General features: G+C 35.8%; 1 protein-coding gene and 2 pseudogenes across 1 annotated transcript; 2 read left to right on the top strand and 1 right to left on the bottom strand.

The window, feature by feature from the left end:
- The first annotated feature begins 8,958 nt into the window (after window positions 1-8,958).
- On the top strand, window positions 8,959-11,853 carry LOC125199250 (annotated as a pseudogene).
- A 247-nt stretch (window positions 11,854-12,100) lies between these two features.
- On the bottom strand, window positions 12,101-17,059 carry LOC125199249 (annotated as a pseudogene).
- A 1,582-nt stretch (window positions 17,060-18,641) lies between these two features.
- On the top strand, window positions 18,642-23,119 carry LOC125199248. Its single transcript, XM_048097324.1, has 6 exons — window positions 18,642-18,942; window positions 19,337-19,438; window positions 21,886-22,079; window positions 22,344-22,559; window positions 22,698-22,735; window positions 22,815-23,119. The coding sequence occupies exons 1-6, from the start codon at window positions 18,669-18,671 to the stop codon at window positions 22,897-22,899; spliced, it is 909 nt and encodes a 302-aa protein (XP_047953281.1). The 5' UTR covers window positions 18,642-18,668; the 3' UTR covers window positions 22,900-23,119.
- The last annotated feature ends 938 nt before the right edge of the window (window positions 23,120-24,057 follow it).

Genomic DNA, 24,057 nt, shown 5'->3' with positions numbered 1-24,057 from the left:
AATGGTCGGCTAGGAAGCTAAGCGATTCATGCTGCTGATCGTAACGAACCATTCATTGGTCAGAGCAAATCGGCTAGCAGCTTGGCTACGACTTTGCTGGCCACCGCTAACGCACCCGACGGCGTGGCGCGATTTTTTTATTTTTTTATTTTTTTAAAAAAACCTATATAAACGCAATTTTCGTTTCATTTTCATTTGCACCACTTGTTTTAACGAGTTCTCTCTCTCTAACTTTCGTACAAGAGCATCATCGAGCGATGAGTAACGCGGTGGTAGCGGGGGTGGTAGTGGTGGTAGTGGGGGGATCCGAGAGTACGAACGGAGGATGAACGGGCTATGATGCTACATGAACCGGGGATGGAGCGGTACATGCGCATGGTGGAACGAGCGATAACTCGCCCTCCACGAGTTGTCCACCGCCGGCGTGATTGATAGGGATCACGTAGCTGCACTGGGCGATGACTCACCTTCGAAGAACCGCGGTTTCCCGCCAACATGTTCGCGGCGTTGTAGAATGCGGGGAGTTGTTTATGCGCATCGTTGAAGCATTAGAGCGTCGATATCGTGTTCCGCTTCAGGCACGATCGGCGCAACGGCCACACCCCTATTCAAAAGTCGCACGCAGGCAATCGTGCATTGGCACTCTGGGACGCGGCATACATGTGGATGAGTACTCCACATCGGGAGTCGTCACCCGAGATGTCCGAAGGATTTCGTGGGGCGTGATCGCATTCGTGAGCAGAGTATCTAAGCCCTACTCCGAAGATTGTCGAATTTGATCAGATGCAGGGAAAATGGGTTCCCGGATGTTAGGAGCATAGATCAGATGCATTGGAAGTGGAAGAAGCGTCCGATCGCTGGAAGGGGCCCACACGACCGGCTACAAGTCAAAGAACCCCACGATAATCCTCGAGGCCGTAGCCGATCGCTGTGGATCGCATGCGTATTTTGGGGTAGTCGGTCGAACAACGACCTCAGCGTCCGAACTCGTCTCCTCTTCAACGAGAAGTGTCGGGCGTCGGCTCGGTCTCATTTGTGGCCACGTGACCGCAGTAGGGGCTCTTTAGGATGGGATATCCCCTCGGTGGCCGGTCTTTGTGAAGACGACCCGACAAACAAGTGATGAAAAAAGGCCTACTTTGGAAACCGAGTCGGCGCCAGGGTGGAGCGCGCATTGGTGTGCCCCGGGTCCGATGGGCGGAAATTTAAAAGGGCCCAAGCGCTTTGTGGGATGTCGGATGCTTTTCCCGAGATATGTACGCGCATTATCCTTCACAACATGATCGTCGGGGCGAAGGCGTACAACGACTGTTGGGTCGGTGAGATGAACCCGGCCCAAAGCACGGAGCGGCCACCCAGGTCGACGTGGGTACTTCTCGATGGCCGGCCCGGAATTTCCCACATGCCCCCAAAGTGGATGCCATATTCACTCAAAGGATATAATTAAAGGGTTGTGGGCATGGAGGATTGCTGATAGTTTTTTCTTTATTATCATGTAATTTTTTATCTATGTAACTTTTTAAATGCAATTAATGAATTTTCCCGTATATGTCGTAAATTTAATTGTATTTTAATCGTAATTTTAATTCCGTAAATGTAGTATACTTTGAATTATTTTTTTTGCTGGCTATATTCCCTAAATCGATGGGGAAATGGTTTTAGGTTCTTAACGTCAGGAGGAGAGAATGGGTTTGCCTATAGCTGCCCACACCATTGCGGATGCTCTTATGGACGGAAAATTTTAGATGATCTATCAAACTAACTAATCAACCTACGACTGTTTAAACCTATATATTAATCGTGTTATCCGTAAAATCGAAATAAAACTTCTTACTATGTGACTGTATTATCCTTAAACCTCTCTGCAGATTCCTTAATCCATTTATATACAGATCTTTTCAATTTACTTGTCTGTTATGGTCTATAGCAACAGTTTGTTTAGAAATATTTTATAAACTTTAGTTAAATTTTGATATTTTTTTAAAATTTTAAATTATTCTTAAAATTTAGATTTACATTTGTTTGTTATTTATCATTAATCATCATAGCTGATTAATTTACGTGCAATTTTTTTAGCTTATTTACACTATACTAAATCAACGTGGGGTTTTTTGTGATTTTTATCTTATTTGCCACAAACTTAAAAAGTAGTCCAAAATATCATAAATTTTATAGTTGCCTAATTAAAAACAAGTTTAGCCTAAGATATCATATTTGAATTGAATTGTGAAATAGCAAACAAAATAAAAAAATTAGTAATATTTTAAATAAATTTTAAAATTCAAAAATACCAAAATTTGACTGAAATTTACTCCTCCATCCCATATAAGTCTCACTTTGATCAGGCATGTGTTTAAAAATGTGAAAAGTGAATTGAAAAAGTTAGTGGAATGTTGCCTATTTTATATATTAGTTTATAATAAAAAATGAATATGAATGAGTTAGTGGAATAAGAGTCCACTATCAAAAATAATAAAAAGTAAAGTGATAAATTATGTTGGACCGACAAAATGGAAAAAAAGAGACGATTATCAAGGACATAAAGTATAATTTTAAAAGCATCCCCATCATTGCTCATTGCAAAGACGGATGTGGGCCCCACTTTTATTCATTTTTATTCCCTTTCTTGCAAGAGCACAACACCCACATTCTCTTCGCAGGACAAGTTTCAAGGTCCCACCATTTACTATTCAATTTAAATAAAAACATTTTCACAATATTAAAATGCATTAAAAATACCGAATACCATTACAAATTACAAAAAAATTAAAAATTACATAATTCAAATCCTAAAAATTAAAAATTACATTAATTAAAATCCTAAAAAAATTTAAAAAATAAAAAAAACGTAATAAACGGCTCTATTTTTTCAGAATCCAAAAAATAATTTTTTTAAATTTTTGGTATTATTTTTAATTTTTTTTTAAAAAAAGGAAAATCCAATGCTAAGCCGCTGACTAATCGCGTCCGCCATCGTACCACTCTCAGTACGGACGTCACTCTTATTATCGACGTCATGCTGCCGTCGGACGGACGACTAGATCGCGTCGTTGCGCACGACGCAATCCGTCCGTAAAGGGCACCGCTGCTAATGCTCTAAAGTTCAATGTTCCTCTTTTTTGTTTAGAATTTATTACTCGATTAATTACTACTCTACTTTAGACGATGCAACGTATCACGGTACGTGTTAACATGGTGATTATTTTGGGATTTCGTAACACGTGCTCAACTCATAGATACACTTCATTTGGTTCATTTGGTAGTACTATAATTTTTTATGAGCAGAGTAACGAGTACAAATGTATAACTCCAAACCTGCAATTGCAACGTTTTATTGTAATGTTAAAATATTTTTTTTTTCAACATAATATTCCTAATATAACTGTTCAAATATAGTCTTTGAAAAAGTCGATCATATACTCATTTTAGAGCCCCCCCTCCCCTGATCAAAACACAAAAAAAGTCCAAGAAATAAAAAAGAGAAATATAGAAAATATCGTAATTTCACTATAGTAGCTTAAATAAAAGAAAGTTCATTTCATTCACCCACAACATATAATGACATAATGTGTATCCATTTTTAAAAATAAAATGCTTCACTAATTTAACACTCTTTATTCTTTTGACATTTAATGCCATTTTCCCCGCGTAATTCATAATTAATGTTTAAGAAAATTCATCAACATATTGATTTGTTTTGTCCTTTAATGAAAGAATATTCCATTCTAATTAAATAGTGTATATTATACAGTAAATTCTTATTTTAGGGATCAATAAATAAATTATTTCTATAGAAATAATTAAAGGTGCTATGCACTTAAAAGGCGCAAGTTAGTCCGGATAGGTCGGCATTGGTGCCAAAGCCGAGGACTCTCCAACTGCATTGGATTCTCTTTTACACATTTTTACTTTTCGTAGAGATAAATTTCATTTAAATAACTGCTACTATGGTCAATAGTTTAAAATTAATTGTGTACGACTCATTTGACGTGGAACTATAAAATTAATGCTTCATCACATCTACAAGTAACTTGTTTTTCTTAATTTTTCTATTTATAACTTACTACCGATTTGCTATGTTATTTAGGAGTACTATATACTTTTTTATTTCATGACGGTGTAGTTTTGGATTGGTGTCTATGTGCATCATGAGTACAAAATTTAACTAAATTTTGAAAAGAATAATTAATTTTTAAAAATTAATTTAATATCACTTTATAATATGAAATATAATGAATATAGTAAGTATATAATAAGAGTTTGTATAACAAAAAAAATGAATAAATAAATTTTTAAAATAAATACACATAAATTAATTATAACATGATTTAATATCTACTATAAAGAAAACAATTACACTTTTAAGATGTTCTTTTAGTATAGTATTAAAAAGATCTAACATCAAACTCAAATCGAGTAAAAAACATAATACGGTAACAGTAAAACAACCCTCCTTTTGTTACATAGTACTAGTAGAATTATTTTTCCATTTCAACATTTCATAGTAATAGAGTTATTTCTTTTCTTTAGTAAAAGTTAACTCCTTTTCTCACTCTAATTTTCCTCTCTTTCTTACTTTATTACTCTTCCGTCCCAGATAATTGGGACAATTTGACCGGGCACTAATTTTAAGAAATGTAATGGAAAGTGAGTTGAAAAAGTTGATGGGATATAGATCCTACTTTTAAAGTATTAGTTTTATAATAAAATGTGAGTAGGAATGAGTTAGTGGAATGTGAGGTCTACTACCAAAAATGGTAAAAGTGAAATGGGTCTAATTATTTGGGACTACAAAATGGAATACGGGTCAAATTATCTGGAGAGGGAGTATCTTTTTAGTTAATACATTACACACATTTTACTTAATTTTCGTGAGAAGAAATGCCTCTATCATTACTGAATGGAGGGAGAATCATAAGTTTTGGAAGAAAATATACACAGTAAATTAATATCAGTAATGTTAGAGTAGTGCAAAGTGCAAGTGTGACTGAATTTATTTGTAAATCAACTTGATATTCCGGTGTTCATATATAATTCAATCATAGAAAAAAACAAAGACTAAGACTAAGACGCATGGCTAGAGGCCTCAAGTAATAATATATTCTTTACGTCCTTGAAAAATAGACAAAGTGATAGATGACCGAGTTTTAATATGTTATTGGTAAAATAAAAGAGAGACGTAAAAAAGTAAGAGAGAGAGAGGGAGAGGAAAAATGTAGTAGAAAACTTTACATATTAGTGTGTGTAATTGGTTAAAAACTTTACATATTTAAACTTTGTCTAATTTAGGAAGACGGCAAAGATGGTTAAATTAGTCTATTTTTCGAGGATGGATGTAGGGGTGAGTATTCGGGTTTCGGTTCGGTTTTTTGCCCAAATCGAACCAAAACCGAAAAACCAAACTTAGTTCAAAATCCAAACCGAACCGAACTTAAAAAACAAACAAAACTGAATAAACCGAAATTATATGAAAAAACCAAAAACAAAAACTGAAAATATATATATATATATATATATATATATTAATTAATATATATTTTATTTATATAATAGAATATATATCTATAAAATATAAAATTAATAGAATATATATAATACATATTATATAGAATATATTAAAAAATATATATGTAGGAGTGTGATCAAATACTAACTAAGTTACAGTAATAACTAATATCAATTTTGTATGTTAAAAATATTAACACAAAGACATAAATTTACATGTTGTATTGATATAATTATGTCTTTGTGTAGATAATTTTAATACACAAAATTGAAAGTTATTAGTTATTCGTAAATTAGTGCACATAATATTATATTTAAAATATAATTTGGTATTTTGGTTTTTCGATTTTTTTTGCCGCCCGAACCGAACTGAAAAATCTAAATTTTTGTATTTTTCGAACTCAATTTCAAAATTTCGGTTTGATTTGGTTCGTTCGGATATTCGTTTTCGATTTTTTGCTCACCCTAGATGGACGTAGTATTTTTTTTTACCAAATAATGGAAATTTACAAACCATATAGTCGACGGACCTTTTTTTAGTTCACTCCTTACAAAATTAGTAAATTTTATCATAATTATATCAAAATATTTTAAAAACTTCTCGATAGTGAACGTGAATATCACAACCAACATTTGGATCCCCAATAGTCACATTTCAGTTGACGACTTTTTCATTGCTTATAATTTGAAACGGAATCTAAGACGCATGGCGCCAAATGCATTTTCAATATTGGGAGAATTAAGAGTGCATTTTCGATATCGACAAATACACAATGCAAATTATACTTAGATTTATTTGTTATAGTTAACTCGCCATTATTTAATGCACGTCAATTTAATATACGTAAAAAAATTATTAATTTCATCAGAATATTAGTATATTTTAAAATTTGGAAATTATTTTATAGACATCGATAGTAATACGTAGAATAAAAAAATATTATTAATATCATTACAAATATGAGTAAAGAAACTCATACTATTAAATACTACTCCCTCCGTCTCAGTTAGAGTTCTATTTGAGTTTGGCATGAATTTTAAAAAATACGAAGGAAAGTAGGTAGAAAAAGGTAGTGGAATTTGAGACCCATTTTTGTATATTAATTTTATAATAAAATGTAAGTGAAATGTGAGGTCTACCTACTATTTATAGTAAAGTGAATTGTGACTCCTAACGTGATGGACTAAAATGATAAACCGATACTCCTAATGACGGATGAAGGAAGTACAATATATGAATACATGATCATAAAGGTTTAAAACTTATTTGAGTTGGCAACTTCTCTACTTTTACAGTTTTACTATTGGATTATGGTGAAAATAATTTTATCTTTTCATTTTTTATCAATAGTAATGTTTCTCTCAAAATGACATTTTTGTAAATAGTCCGAAAACTCTCCTTTCATATTCGTGTAGAAGTATAGATTACAAATAATGTTGCAGATCGCAAGGCCTAATTATTTTACCCTAAAACAAATTCACATGTCAATTGAATGTAAATTATATTATTGCATTTGCTTCGCAACTCGTGGATTGTCCTGAATAGCCGCTAAATTTAAAGAACAAGTGTTGAAAATTCTAGCGATAAAATTACAATCCGATTAATTCGCACTCGATTAGCCCACAACTAAATAGGCACTCGATTAGCCCACAACCTAAATATATACATTGATTATACATTTTTTAGTAAAAGTCAACACATTTTTCCACACTTACTTTACTTTATCTCTCTACCTTTTTCACTTTTTCACTTTATTCTCCCTTACTTAACTCACCTAACACAATTTTTCTTAATCTCCGTGCCGAAAAAAAATGGCTTCATTACTATGGAACGGAGGGAGTATAAGTTAAAAAGTGTAATACTACTACTATAGTATACCACAGTTACCACTTTCTGATTGCTCCAGTTAGCCATGGCGAGACCAAGAGCGTTGTTTGAGAGGGAGAGAGATGGATTATGCAAGACACCTTAAAACAAGGGAATGGAGGGCATGGCGTGATCACTTCAAATTTACCGCAAACCAAACAAGCCCTAATCACCGGTTCTCTGTTTCTCCTGCTTCTTCGGCCGCTGGTCTCCGTCACACACACAATATCAATCCCCATTACTACTAATTACCACTTAACCTTTTTCACAAGAGTATTAAATATACTATGTTTACCAAAATACGAGCTACACCTACCACTCTACGCCTAAACTCAAATTAATCACTCCTTTTGTCACCATGCCTACTATAAACAATTCGTTTTTCAAATAAACGATCACACGCATAATTATTTTGTTTTTTTCTTTTTAATTAACTTGGATATTCAACGGTCTATAAAAATATTCTAAATTCTAGTAGTACTAAATTTTGGCCACCTATAACAAAAAAAATAACCGGATAACAGATTGAAATGCCATAGTTGTTATTCCCTCCCTCCTCCTATAAGAGTATCATATGAATTTTTTTACATAATTAATAAAATAAAAAATAATAAAAAAGTGATTAAAATATTATTAATGGAGAATGAATCTCATTTTATTAAAAAAAATAATTTTTTTTAAAATTAGAAAATGTATATTAATAAATGAAAGAGTGTAGTAATATTTATGCGTGATGAAGGAGTATTAATTTTTAGGAATATGTTAAATTTAACAACCGAAATAAATGAGCCAGACGTCTAATCACTGGTTTGAACTTTAAAGTCAATAGTGTGTCCGTTTTGATTCATAAAACAAGCAAAGTTAGTTCACAAGATTAGTTAAAGTCAAACACATAATCAAGTTTCCACATTAATTTACTACTAATAGTAGAAGATGTGTGTATAAAAATTCTAAAATCACAAGTAATTACCCGTTTACGTATCCAATTTCCCATTCTCTGTGAAACACATACCTGATACCAATAATACAGTATTAATTAACTTAGCTAGTTTAGAAAATCAGATAAACATATGCTAAATATAGAAGAAATCTTAAAAAAAGAAGTCGATAAACCGCTAGCCCGCATCTTTCGCGACCCTTGCCTCAGACACATTTTCCTCTGCTCAGAATCCACTACCCAACAAAACACTAAATTTAAAAATAAAAAAATTAGAAAAACCCTCCCAATTCACTCATTAATTTAAAATTTTATCACTTTTAATAAAAGAAAATGTAAAAAAGGATAAAAAACCCTCTCTCTCTCTCTCTCATGCAACTAGTTACCTATGGCTAGCTTCCATTTTTATTTAAATATTTAACCTTAAACTTTTTTAATATAAACACCAAAACCCTCCTCTCACTCATCAGTCATCACCACTTACTTTTACTTATTTCGTGTGATTGCAAGCTGTTGATTGAGTAATTTTTACCAGCCTTCATTTCAAACTCTTGCATGTGCTCTCTCTCTCTCTCTGTGAGACATAAAAAAACACCCTTTTTCGGCTAGTTTCATTTCATCCTTTGCTTCAACCTTAAGGTGAAAAAAAATTAATCAATGGATTTTGCTAATTAGCTAGTTGGATAGTTGGATTTACTACTTGTTCAAGATTTTTGAGGAAGAAGAGATATCATCATGGCTCCTGACAACAATTGGCTCTCTTTCTCCCTCTCTTCAATGGAAATGCTCAACTCCTCTTCAATATCATCTTCTTCTTCTCATCATCATCAACCTAATGATTCCCACCATTACTATTCCATGGGAGATAACTACTACACCAACGCTGGTACAAACACACACTCACTCTCTCTCTATCTATGTTTTTTGGAATCTTTGAATAGTCCCTTTCCAAAACAACCTCGATGTCTCCGTTTTTCTTTTCTTTTGCTCAGATAAACATGTGTGAAAACAAGACCAACAACTTTTTTTTTTTTTTTTACTTTTTCTCTAAATTTCTTCTTTCAATACCCACCATTTTTTCGGCTACATTTTTGGCATTTTCTCTAAATTCCTTCTTTTTTTTTTTTTTTTTTTCCTTTTTCAAATCAGCCGCGGCGGAGCAGCAGCATATTTACGGCGGCTACCCCCCGCCGAAGCTTGAGGATTTCTTCGCCGGCGGCGGCGGAGACTCGACGGAAACCCAAGATTCCACCCTGACCCACATCTACGGCGCCGGCGAGAGCTACTTCGGCGGCGACGAGCAGCAAGATCTGAAGAGCATCATCGGATTCCAAGCCTGCAGGCATAGATGGACAGGTAGATATGAGGCGCATTTATGGGATAACAGCTGCAGAAGAGAAGGGCAAGCGAGAAAAGGGCGTCAAGGTACGACTTGATTGATTTGATGATATGGGCCGCCAATTTCTTGCCCAATAGTTAATGAAAATATTCTTGCGTTAGATTTGATTGTAATAAGTGTAACACAAACATCTGGTCTGTGAACATTACCTCAGCTACTCTGAACTCTGATGGTCTGAATTTTTTAGCCCTTTTTCTTTCATGGGACAATGACTTTTGATGAGGTTTGACCAAAATGAAAATTTGAATGCTCACTTTCTTTTTGAAAATTGGCATCCCTTAAATTGTTAATTTCCTCAAACAGAAGTTTCTTGATTCAAGTATAGCTAGCTAGTAGCATTCATATTTTAATAAATGGGGTATGATGATCGCATAAATTGCTGTATTGGGAAAATTGGGACAACGGTAAGTGATGGGAACATGTGAATGTTTTTTGGGGTCTAAAATGCTAACTAGTGGCCTGTGACATTTTGCCAATTTTAGATGCACTCTAGGGTTTGAAATGTGACATAGGTTGAACAAAAATTGATGATGAAAATTGAGTTCGGAATGGTGAAAAAATGATAATGACAAAAAATTGATGATGAAAAATGATTTTATCATAAGGAATCTCATTGCTTTTGAATCGATTTTGTTTGTTTGGTCTAACTCCATGTATCGTCATTTTGCATGAACCGTGGTCGTGTTGGTGTTGCTCGAACGCGAATTGTATGCTGCAGTTTATCTAGGTGAGTATTAAGTAACATTTTGTTTTAATGCTTTGTTCAAAATATGCAATTTATGAATGTGAGTATTTATCATGTAATGTGGGGAACGCAGGCGGATACGATAAAGAAGACAAGGCAGCGCGCGCTTATGATTTGGCCGCTCTCAAGTACTGGGGTCCTACGGCTACTACTAATTTCCCGGTATAGTTCTAATCAATCGCCTTTTTCATGCTTGCGGTTTAAAATCCTAGCTAATCCAAGAATCGTGCTTTTAGATATCGAATTACACCAAAGAAGTTGAGGATATGAAGCATATGACCAAACAAGAGTTCATTGCTTCACTAAGGAGGTTTGTGTATACTACTATTACTTGGGAAAAACAGGTCTATTTAGTTATGGCATTTCCCCTAAATCATTATTTTCTTTACTTTATCTAGGAAAAGTAGCGGCTTCTCAAGGGGAGCATCAATGTACAGAGGTGTTACAAGGTGTGGTTTGTCGATATCAAGGTTAATTTATTTGGTTCGGTCATCGAGAAAAAAATATTGCTAAGCTCGATTTTACACTTCTTGTGCAGGCATCATCAACAAGGCCGATGGCAAGCAAGGATCGGCCGTGTTGCAGGGAACAAAGATCTCTACCTCGGAACATTTGGTACGCTCCGATTTTTATCTGTGTCGTTGCATCTAATATATAGTAGATACCACTAAGATTGTTGAAACTGACAATTTGTTGTGGACAGCAACGGAGGAGGAAGCAGCAGAGGCGTACGACATAGCCGCTATCAAATTCCGAGGGATAAATGCCGTCACCAATTTTGAGATGAACCGCTACGACGTTGAGGCAATCGCCAAGAGCCCCTCCCGATCGGTGGGACAGCGAGCGGCTGAAGCTCTCACTCGAGGGGAGGGCAAGGCAGGAGCAGCATGCTGCAAACTCCGTGCAACAGCAGCGGCAGCAGCATCAGTTTCGCTGCGATCCAGCCATCCTCGGGCATCCCATGTGGCGTGCCCTTGGACAACTCCACTCCGTACTACTACCACCAACCTCTTCCACCACCTCTACCCCAACGATCCGGTGGCCTCCGACACCTCCAGCTCGGTCTCTCTGACTACACCGATGAACATGATGCAGGCCCGGGGAGTACTTCGTTGGCCTCACCACACCTATTAACATGCTAGCTACACTTAGCCAAAGATACTGGTCTCTTCTACTAATGTTTAACCCATAGTCCCTATTCGAGGGGATTCGTTGTCGACTAACCATAGTGTTTGGTCGTAAGTCGTCTAACCTGATATAAACTCTTAGGATTATTAGTCTTGTGAACAATGAAATGGAAGGTTTTAGTTTCTAGGTAGAAGATGGGAATATGTGGTGTAAGTAGCTTTGGTTGTTTAGATGTATGTTGAATGATGCAGGTAGCAGTTGGTGTGGATTAATTTTCAATCAGTTTTCCACTGCCACTATCTGCTCTGCAATCACTCAAATTTTGCTGCAGTTTTACACATATATAAAAATCACACAAAATATATATTTCTAATTCTTGATTCCTTGATCTTGATTGTGTCTCATGTTCAATTTGGACATGTCTACTAATCCAAACCTCTTAAAAAAGCTAATAGAAAAGTACACTCAGCTCTCTGTACATACTGATTTTGAGCAACAATACTAGAAAAAGAGGTGAGAAACACATGGAACTTCAACTCTCCTGATTCTTGAAAGTGTTGTTGCTATGTATATTATACACTACTCCATAACTAGCTGCATATGGCGATTCAAATCCGTGAGGTAAGCGGGCGATCGTAGTCCTCTTGCTCACAGGCATCTATGTGCAGCGTTCGTCCCCTATCGACATCAGCTTCATGTCCTCCACATAGTCGTCCCTTGCAGCATCTGCACGCGTCCCCATGGATTTCTGCTTCATGTCCAGCCCGTTATCGCCTTTCAGCAGCTGCACAACCTGCACAAAACACGGGGCGTGAAGGGTTTTCGCAGATGTGTACTCAGCCAATAGAAAGTGTTGGTTAGTTACACGATCATGTTTGGCCGTAGCGTAGGCTGGTGGTGGATGCACGTGATGCTGTGAACATTGCACGCTTCATCTCCACGACGTCGAATTTCCCCTAACCTAGGGTCGGCTATCTCTTCCACGCTGCTGTTCTCCAAATGAGGCTTTGCCTGACAGCAGATGCGGCCTTTTCAGTCTCGTATTTTATTTCATCAGCATTAATATAACCAAATCACAGACATCCCCACATCACCAGGCTTTGGCGGGAGGAATCAATGGCACGCCCTGTGATGAGCTCGGTAATAAAACCCCCAAAAAGCAACACGCTGTCTTCTCATTAACCAACCTGTGTAAGTCCCCCGGAGCCATATCCGATTGACTTAGTAAACATTATCGGATGAAAAGGGGAGGCAACGGTGAAAAAAAAGTGTGCTTTCACCGACCCAAAAGTTTGATTGGAGTGACAACAAGATGAGCCCAGCCCTCAGGAAGCCATTTTGCTAGTCCAAAATCTGATATCTGCAAACACAAAGACAGTTCATTGTATCGAATCAACATCGAAAAACCAGAACAAGAACCTGAGCTTCATAACCTCAGAACAAGATGTTTGAGGCTGTTATGTCTCTATGGATTATTCCCCTTGGCAGCTGAATGCAGGATTAACCCCTTGGGCCACCCCGATACCATTTTTATGGGGCCCCCCAATCCAGATGACAATCTTCTGAGCCTAAAAAAATAAACCACACTTCATCAGCATGATTCAACATCATATATAGCCCAAACCAAGCCCAGCATCAACAAAAGCAGGAACATCCCCCGTGTAGGAAGTGGCGGGGGTTTCCATGGGGCGAGTATTGTAGCACAGGCAAGCCCTGATCAGCGCGAACCCAAAGACTTAGCAGCGTTGGGGTGGCGATGGGAAATGATCCGAGCTCAGCCAAGAAATCACCGTTCTTTCCTTCATCGTTCTTCCCCCCCTTATTTCTTCTTCCGCCACAACTTGACCTCGTGTAACATTCCTTTGTACACTTCTGCGTCCCCCCTTTCCCGATCATTTTTTTCAATGGATCGATATAAGCCAAGACGATTAAAATAAAAGGTCAACAAAAGTAAAAAAGGAGAAGAGAGAGACTCAAAATCTAAACTTGAAATTCTTGATGGAAGCCAATATTAAAAAGTATGACAAATAATGGATTCAAAATTTAGTATAGTAAGGAAAATCTTGAATGTCAACCAACTACTTTTGCTGACTTGTTACATAAACAGCAAAATCATCAACCATTTTCTTGATTTTACCAAAACAACTTGAGACACCCCTTATTTTTTAAGATTCCATATAACTAACACACAAACTAAAAAAACAAAAAAAACAAAAAAAAACTGAGATAACTGAAAAACTAACTCTTACCGGAACTAAACCTGGGTAGCATGTCTCAACTCCTCTGCTAAATTCCTCCACGACGGTTTAGGCATGATGAAATCCCCGGGGTCCTCAAATTGCTCCCCCTCCCCTGCGCTCTCCCCCCTCTGCGCCTTCTTCGACATCCCATTCCCCCCCCCAGCAACGAGATGGTCGAAATCTTCCATCGACGACGTCCTTTTTACCTGCCCGAACATCTTCTTCCACTGCAGACTGCGAGCTCCCCCATTTCTCGTCGAGCCTCGACACCATGTCGAGAACTCCTCGGGGAAAGTCTCCTCATCGGTTTTTCCCAGCTTCGCCCCCGATGCAGGGGACTCTGTTTCATCTTCTGTTTTCGACCTCTGCTTTTCAAAGGGTTTTTCTTCTTCCTCTGCTTTCTTGGAATGTTTTTGCACTCTGCTGCCATCAAATTCTTACATGAGTTTCTTTTTAAGGTTGTAATGAATACTATTGAGTTACCTTGATCTTCATGGAGAAATGTTGAACCAGAGCTTTTGTTTCCCTCTCTCGCTCAGCAAGAACAGAGGAGAGAGAAAGCTTCTGAAATGGTTGAAGAGAGTATAGATTAACGGTATATTTATGGGCCACGAATTAGTTAAAATAATAATAATAATAATTTTGTTAATGAATTTGTACTATAGTGTAATGAAAAAAGAGGAAGCTGGTTTAATTAGGGTGTGAATTTCCCTTAGCGGTTCGTGACTGCGGGCGCAACTGCCGCTTCTACGCTCACAATTGATGACCTATCACCATTTTTAATAGTACTACTATAAATTTTTATTTTGGGTAGGGTGTATCGACAATCAAATAATTTCGTTACGTAAATGTTCATAAATGCAGTTTATTATGTTTGGGATATTATACCGATCAATTGCCCATTTTTTTTTTCTTCCAATATATTCTACCTAATTTCTAGTACTAGTATCTACCTTCTATAATTTACATGTTAATGATCCACTATGAAATAATCAAATAAATAATAATGTTGAGTTCTTGTCTCAGGCTCAAATATGTATGTACTTGAAAAAAAATTTAAAAAATCGGGAATTTCTCTTTTTAGGTAAATTAAAGGATTAAATGTAACATAAGTATACCATATATAAAACTCTTCTAAAAATTTGTACGCCTTTTCTTATGAGTAGGGAAAAAACTGGCTTAATTAATTAATGATTCCAAAGTCAAATTATCCATTTTAATCTTCAGATTTGAGCCAATTTTCATTTCTAAGGGGAAATAAAAGGGTGCTTAATTGTGATTGCAACAATTCCAAATATTTCCATTTTATCAAAAGCATCTACTTTCCCCCCCTTAATTGTAAAGGGGTCATTTAAATAATCACTATGGGAAATTGTGCACTAGAATTTTTTATACATTTATATTGTGAATCAGTTTTGTTGGAAAGTTTCAATGATCTAAGTATCTTGATTGATACCCGCGTTTGATTTTTTTTTTGTTATGAATGAAAATGCTCCAGCCAAAAATTGGGAAATATTAATTGAAAAGGTAGCAAAACAACTATACCAAGAAACATATATTAAAATATTAATAAAATTAAATAATAGCTTCACACACCAATATCAAGCATTTAGATGTATTGATCTTGCAACACACAACAAATAAAAGTGAACATGACAAGCAATACAAACTCCTCAAAATGAGATCAGAAAATCACTAATAGTGAAAAGAAATTACGAAGGAAAACAAAAACTAAGCCAAATCCGAAATTAGCGCTGCCAACCCAAACATAATATTGCGGACTAAAAATTGGACACCGCCTATCCAAACATAATAAAATGGTCTCTAGCAACTAAATAATTTTAAAGCTAAGGGTTTAGCTCATATATCAAAGCGATGCTTGCTCAGATCGAAGCATCGTCATACCTATTGTAAACTAACTCAATGATTTAAGATTCCAAGTGCAGACAACAAATCCAAGCGACACTCACGTAACAATCAAAACAATCTACTTAAATTGAGATCTTATAACCAGAAATAGAAATAAAAAGAAAACCCTAGGGCAAAAAACTGTAAACCATAATCCACCTAGGAAAGCAAAATCGGTAACTCTAAAAATCAGCTTAGAGCAAATTGAATCTAACTCCAAAAAGTCATATGTAGCAAAAGAAATTACCAGAGCTGAATGGGGAAGCTAAAATTCCCAAATAATATCAAAATACACTACATCACGAAGGGAAATAAATTAAGGCATTAAAAGTGAAGGGTTTTAGTCAATTTTTCATAGCGATTCTAAGATCGAACATCATCATACCAAGTGTGGTTGACTCCGCTAGTCATTGCATAATTATGTCTTAGACATTGAATTCAACACAACAAAATCCAATGTTGCTAACATCAACCAAGCTAACAACAACTTGGGATATAATGAAGATCCTCGTTTCGAATGATCTCATATGATGATTTCTAAAAAAATACTTAAATTAATTCTATGAAACAATTGATGATTTTAGATTGACACACAACTGATTAGTAAAAGGATAACAAGCATGTACTTACATATTATCGAAAACCTATTACATCTGATCTTCTTTTTTGTAGATGAGGGTTTGCTACACGCGTTACTCCACCAATTGCATTCTAACCTTCAATCTTCTAGTCAATTACTCTTACTCACAAATTTAAATATTATGTGAGCAATAAACTATCAAGGTAATTAAATAGTGAATTATGCCTAAACTGGTGGAGGAAGAGAGTAGGAGTAGCAAACTCGTCTAAAAAAAGATCAACACAAAAATATAACCCTTGATCCATAGGAATATGCCTATGATCTATTTTTGCAATCTATACTACAAGTTAAATTGCATTATGGATTGGATATGTAATTTCACAAAATTAACTCAAGTATTTTCGGAAATGTCGCAACGAATATATAATATACTTATGATGGATGAATCATAGTTCGCATTTTTTCTTAAATTGATTTTTAATGTAATCTTTCCCTATTGCTACTATATTTCAAATCATAATAACAATCTCGATTTACTACTGTCTTAGCCTAAACTGTTCTATAGAAAATCTTTAGTTAATTTAAAAATCCCATAAAGCTTACATCTAGTTGGCTGTTTGTGATTATAAAACAATCAGTCAAGCATGAACAAAGGGTTAACTTTAATCACTAAATTAAATCTAACATAAGTGAGTTTTCCATATTTTTAACCTTTTCACATGCAATTATATCTCCTTCATGCTTGTCCATTCTCGTGATCAGATGGAGATAAAATCCACCACACAAAAAGTAAATTCAACTTATTGTTTGTTATACATACTTATTTTCGCCAACAAATTTAAATAAAATGTCGCGTTATATAATTTGCTTATTGATATTGATTTGAGATATTTTTTTACTCAAGAGTCAGAGGAATTAAGACTTCAAGGTATAGTGGTTGAACTAAATCAATTGCTCGCGCATTCCAAAATAAAAGGAAACAAAAAGAAAGAAAGAGATTATAATATCACTAGGTTTAATGTGTACGAAATCCATAATTGATGAATCCACCAACCTCACCAGTCACTAATGTCAATACAGTTAGAGAAGTATGTTTAACCGATTTTTCACAAAGTCCACATGTCCTAGTCAAAGGGGTATACAATTCTAATTTTTGTGTGAGACCATCTCACAATAATATTTTTAAATTTATACCTAATTCATCTCGTAGAGATTTTGGGAATAATATATGTTTTAATGCTAAAAATTAATAAAACATAAAAGATAATCAGAAGAAAGTACTCCGTTGAGTTAGTATAGTAAATAGCAGACCCACATCATTAAACTTACGATGAAAAAACATTTAGTATAAATTAATTTTATGAAATAAACAAAATAGCAAAATACAGTAAGGCTTTTTTTAGATAAACTTATTTCAATCCTTATATTTCGCCCATTTCCTAATTTTAAAAGCCTTGTGTGCGTAGAGCTTCTTGTCATTCTTGTTGTTGCTTACTGATTTTGATTCAGAATGAATTTAAAATTCTATTTATTAAAAAAGTTGTACTATGAAAATCCTGCGACATAAAAATGACTTGTTGTATACAAATTAGAAAAAAGATCACGACAATCCAAGGTAGTTTATTCTTGACTGGATACAAGCCACCAAAGAGGAAAAAAAAGTAATCATATTTATGAAAAGAAATTGCTAATTGGATTTGGTAGTCCGAACTCAAAAGGTGGCCCACCAAAAAAACTGAGAAGTAGACAAATATTAATGTGATGTAGTCATACAATTATTTATTACTTAAGCAAATTGATTTTGGGTTGGTTAGGGTGTGTGGCCTAATTATACATACTCATAATAAATAAAAACCCAAACGTGTAATTCAAATAAATATTATAGAGGTATAGAAAGGCTGTGTGAGTGACATAGATCTGCACTGAGATGTATAGTGCAAAATATTCAGTAATCAAGCATTTATCACACTAAAGTGCATCTATATTGGAGCATTTATCACACTAAAGTGCTTCTAGCTCAACCAATCCAATAATTCTCCCCATTAATATATCCTTATTGTGTGCCCCCTTATAATAGCAATTCTTAATAGCCTTTTGTTTTTATAATTGATAAGATAGATCGTACATTAGTACTATATGATATGATTGCATATCATTATTTTTATTACTATGAATTTTCTATAAATGGGTCAATTAGATAATAATGGGCCATAGTAGGCCCAATGTTGTTATCATGGTAAACCCAATAAAATATAATGGGCCAAAATTGGCCCAATTAGAATCGGGTGATAAGAAAAAATGAAAGTAAAGTAATCTGCAAAATCAAGTGAAAAGCAGCAGAGCAAAATTCAAAGTAGGAATGGCGTTGTTGGGCGAGGACGGGCGAGGCTACGAGCTGGCGCGCAAGCTGGAGAGCCAGGGTATTTGGCGGTCGTGGCTCGGCGACGCACTCTACTCCTCCTTCATTCCGTTCCTCTCGTCGCCGGCAGCCTGGGACTCCTTTATGCTTCCCGACGACTCCAAGTCTAGGCCGCAGATCTCGCTCGAGCTCCGAGCCCGCGCTCTTCTCTTCGATAAGGCATCCGTATCTCTGTTCGCGCAGCCTACCGCTCTCTCCAAGCTCAATCCTAATTGTGAGTCGAAGTTACCGTTTGCTATAACTTTGTGTTTTCCCCAATTTTTTAGCTCGGTTTGAAACGAAGAAGTTTAGGTCTCGTTAGGTGATTAGGTTTTTGGTTGTGAGTTACGATTGCTTTGTTTGTTTTCTGTCTGCTGCTATATCAATTTATTGATTTATAATTTTGCTTGAAATCAGTTTATTGATGTCGTAAGTTTGAACTCCAATGTTTAATTCGCTTTCTTACTGTTGTGGAAATTCAATTGAAGTGTTGCCTTATTCATCCACATTAATTACAACGTCCATGCTTGCAGCAATTGTTTCTGTTATTTCCAATTTTTGATGTTAGTAGTACTATTTTTCTTTTCTGTGCTTTTGATAATTAAAATTTACATGATAAATTGGTCAAGATCTGGAGCTGCACGGTGATGATGTGTATTTTACGTTGGAAAATGGTGGGCAAGATGTGGACCAACGACACCAGTGCTGCTTCAAGTACTACATCATCAAAGGTATTTAAGTTTTTATCTTAGTAGCTTGTTCGGTTTTCATTGGAGTGTCTTTTATTGTTTTATCTAATTGTGTTTTTCGGCATTATCGTGTCTTTTGTGGGTATAATCGATTGAACAGGGAAGAAATGGATGCATTGTAGATTTAGGGAGAACTAGAAAGAGCATTTGCTTGTGAGAAACTTAACTAGATTACCTTGAATTGAATTTAATCACCATTCTCACTCATCACTAAACCCTTCCGTAATGAGTTATTCCTCCAAGTCGTTGTTGGTTGCTGATCATTTTTGTGCTTGGATATTATAGTTTATCCAGAATGTTAGATGTCCTACATTGACTATATACCTCAGAAAATATGTATTTTCACTATTCAAGATGTTTAAGACGACAAACTTTCATGTCATTATCATTGTTGTTTTCGGAGGCAGATATGCTGTTCACTAATCAGAAAAAATGCATGTAGCCTAATTTGTAGATTCCTATGAGTATCAAAATCTCTCTCTCTCTATCTATCTCAGCACACATCTCCCTCATATAAGTCATGCAATTTGCACTTGCACATGTCTTCTTTAAATTGCCGCTGCACTTTGAGTGTGCAGTACTGCAGTTAGAGTGTTCAATTTCGGCTGCACTACCATTTTGTCGTTATAGAATCTGGTAATGATATGTTACCTCCATCTGGACTGAGGGCTATTTTATATCAGGTACATGTAGAATGTCTTTCTTTTCTTCTAGATGTTAAACCTATCCATCTCTCATAACGTCAACTGGAATTTGGTGTTAGTAACGTACTTAGTTTTGAGATAAATTTATCGATCTTTCCTCCATGTCATTCATTGTCGGTTGCTGATCATTTTTCTGCTTGGTTATTGTCATTTGTCCAGAATGTTCGGTGTCCAACATCGGCTATATACCCCTCAGAAAATATGAAATATTCAAGATGTTTAAGACGTTAGACTTAAACCCAACAATTTGATGACATTTCGCGCCATTATCATTGTGCTTTTCCCAGGCAGATATGCTACTTTTCTAATTAGAGAAAATATGCATGTAGCCTAATTTGTAGATTCCTATGAGTATCAATATCTCTCTCTCAGCACACATCTCCCATATCCGCATTGCACATGCCTTATTTAAATTTTGCAGCTGCACTCCAGTATGCAGCACTGCAATTGAGTGTTCATTTCAGCTGTACTGCCATTTTGTCTTAATAAAATCTAGTAATGATATGTTACCTCCATCTAAGGGAGTGTTATTTTTTTCGGGTACATGTAGAATGTTAAATCTAGCCATCATGATGAAAACTGGAATTCGGTTTTATTTTCCCCGGGAGGCCAGGCCAGGCCAGGTAATATTCCCCCCCACATACCCCCGCTTTAAAGAAAAAATATAAAAGAAAAGGGTAATAAATTTTCTTTCTCAAGTGTCCAATATCTCCATGCTATACAACCATTTTAGATGTGGATATTTAATTTATGATTGGCTTTGTTAGTTGTGTATATTATTGATCTGTAAACCCAGAACATGCAAAATGTCCTAATGTTCTTTTTCTTTTTATTTATGCATAACATATTAACATTAGTATGGCATTAAAAAGGGGCCCTCAAAAGCATCTAGCTTTGGGACAAGAATGAACCAGGGGCTGTTTCACCTTACCCCCGAAACATGGCAATCATTTTTTTGAGAAATAGGGGGAAACCAAATCTTATACTTGATGTTTGGGGATAGGGATTTAAAAAACGGAACCTGAGCAGATGTCTTTAAGTTTATTGAGAATCACAAGAGAAGGAAGTAGCCTTTGGGGAAAATATACCCTTTAAAAACCCCGTAATGGTTGGGCAGCCGGCTTTTCCCTTGTTCCCAAACAATGTCCATTTTTTGTTCCTGATAGGCAGTCCTTATAACAAAAGGGGAATTAGAATAATCAGAAAGTTCCGTTCAATGGGTTTTTGACAACACCTCAAACCCTCAAGAGCCCGTGATGAGCCCCATTATATCGAGAGATTGGTATCCGACCTGAGTATTCAGCATGGAACAAGGCAAAGGTTGGGGAAAGAATGGTTTCCCAAGGGAGCAGGAAGCTTCAGTCAAGAAAAACATCAAGTTTTCCAAAAATGGTAGTGGGTTGCTACACAATGTGGGGTTTGAATCTTCTTAGACACCTCCTTAGAAGTTATTGCACAACTTTTATAGTCATATCAATAAATTAGGCGCACCTTGAAGCTCCTTGGGGTATTATAGGAAACAGTGTTCAGCCACTGAATTACTAAAGATGTTCCTTCAAACTGGGATATAGGTTAGTGATTCGTTTCAGTATTTTGAATATAAATTGAATTTGTTGTTTTCCATTTTGTTTTTAAAATACATACTATCTCAGTAGTTGTGTGATTGTATCTGATGCTGATCGTCGACTTTAACTAATTTACTTATGTTCTTAATAACATTATCAGTGTACAGTTACCAGACAACTGCCATAAGCATTAACCTTCTGCCCTGTTTTATTTCCAGTAACTTTAGGACCCTTGTGGAACTTATGAAGGATAACTCGAAGAGTGTTGCTCCACAAACTCAGCAGCAAGGGCTGGGGATCCAGGGACAGAATCTACCGCAGCAGCAGCAGCCTTCCGTTCAGCAGTCTCAGCAGGTATGAATTTTTCTTTATCTTGCTTGATAGCCACTGTGAAGCCTTCCTTTCGCTTTTGTCTGTCAGCAAGTGTCATGTTTGGTTCACATATTTACGAGGAAACTAGTACATGTCAGAAAATGATTGATTAATAGTCAATTAGGTTGGAATAAAACTAGCCTGAACTATAAACTTTCTGGGGTCATGTCACCGTTTTATTTTCTAACTTTTGGCTGTTAACAATATTTGTTACATTCTAATCGATCTACTCTGGTCATGTCACAGATGCTAAGGCAAATGAATCCCCAAATGCAGCAGATGAATAATCCTCAATTTTCGGGCTTCCAGCAGCAACAGCAACAGTGGGAAAGGATGAGAGCGGCAACAACACCAGCAACAGCTACACCAACAGCAACAGCTGAAACAACAGCAACAACAGTCAACACCTCGTCCTGGCATGAATATGAACATGAGTATCGACAAGATAGGCCTCTAGTGCAAGTGAAGATGGAGGCTCCATCCGATTTCCACTGGATACAAATACCTTCACATCGATGAATCCCAGACAACCCCAGCTGCGGCAGCAACAACTAGCTGCAATATCTTCTTTTCACGCTCAAGCCAACAACAATGCCTTAGGCCTATGAATTCTCTCCAAATCCCACAATTCATTCACCGTAACTATTTCTTCCTCATCTCCATGTCTTTTAGGGATCCCATTGCTATTTGGATCTGATGCCTATTTTCTCGACGCAGGACCATGTCAATGGCAAGGGCTCCACCTGTAAAAGTTGAAGGTTTCCAGGAGCTGATGGGCGGGGATTCTTCCCCCGAAGCATGATTCAGAGGAAAATAAGCTACTTTCTCCTCGTAAGTAGTGATGTAAATGCTCATCTTTGAGTATGTGAATTAGATAAATACTCATTGGTCATATCTCTGAACCCAGTTGTAGAACATCCCTTGTTTGTGTCTACTAATTCAACGTAGGAATTATATAGAGAATCCAATCTCGCACAGCATTGCACTTGGCCATTCTCAGTTTATCAGTGTTTATATTTTAAGTAGAGTTCTCCATCTTTAGATACAAAGTTAGAAAATTTATCTCTTGCTTCCGTTTTTCATTTTAGTTAATGAAGAATGATTATTCGTGTGAAAAAGAAAAGAAAATGAAATCAGTTTAGCGGCAGAAAATGCTTGCAATTTTTGTGAGTATCAGAGAGTACCTTCTCCTCTTCTAGTAGCGAGTAGACATTTCTAGAAGATGCTAGAAAGAATAAGTATCAAAAAATAAAAAATCCAAGAAAAGATATCAAGATACAAAGAACACACATTTTTCTTGGCATCAAATATTGAATAAGACCATTGGAATTTGATCATGCAAGATATGAACAATGGCTCAGTTTCAGGCCTAGTGGTTTTATAATTACTCCATAAATGAAAAAGAAAAAAGTTAATTTTTAACCATCCATTTCTAGATACATGGATGGCCGCCTTGACGCCTTCACCATCGATATCTGTCAAAATTTGAGTAGTAAGAATGATACTGCTCCATCAATTCTTGGAAAATGAACAACTTCATAATGTTTAGGACTCGAGGAACAAACTAATGTTCTCGACCAAAATAACCCCATGTTCATATCATCATATGTTTAAAACAAAAAACCTAAAATGATAATATATTTTGGACCAATATAGACTTTGGTCTAGTGTTTTAGTAGGTAGGATTTAAGTTACTAACTGGATCAAAATCACTAATACCGTCCAAATTTAATAGCATCATCACTTTTTAAAAAAAAAATAATCTTCTCGTCCCTCGAGTGAATAATTTTTTTAGATGTCCATTCTAAACATTTCTAAAAATATAAACATCCTCTCTCTCTTTTCCTCTTATTTCATTCTATCTACTTCTTACAAAAAAACATTAATAAAACCCTCGTTGGAATAGAAATGTTCCATATAGAATGGGCGGAGGAAATAATAAATTATCCTCTCATGATTA

This window comes from Salvia hispanica, unplaced genomic scaffold (genome assembly GCF_023119035.1).
Source record: "Salvia hispanica cultivar TCC Black 2014 unplaced genomic scaffold, UniMelb_Shisp_WGS_1.0 HiC_scaffold_434, whole genome shotgun sequence".
Lineage (NCBI taxonomy): Eukaryota > Viridiplantae > Streptophyta > Magnoliopsida > Lamiales > Lamiaceae > Salvia > Salvia hispanica.
This window is presented reverse-complemented; position numbering and strand designations above follow the sequence as displayed.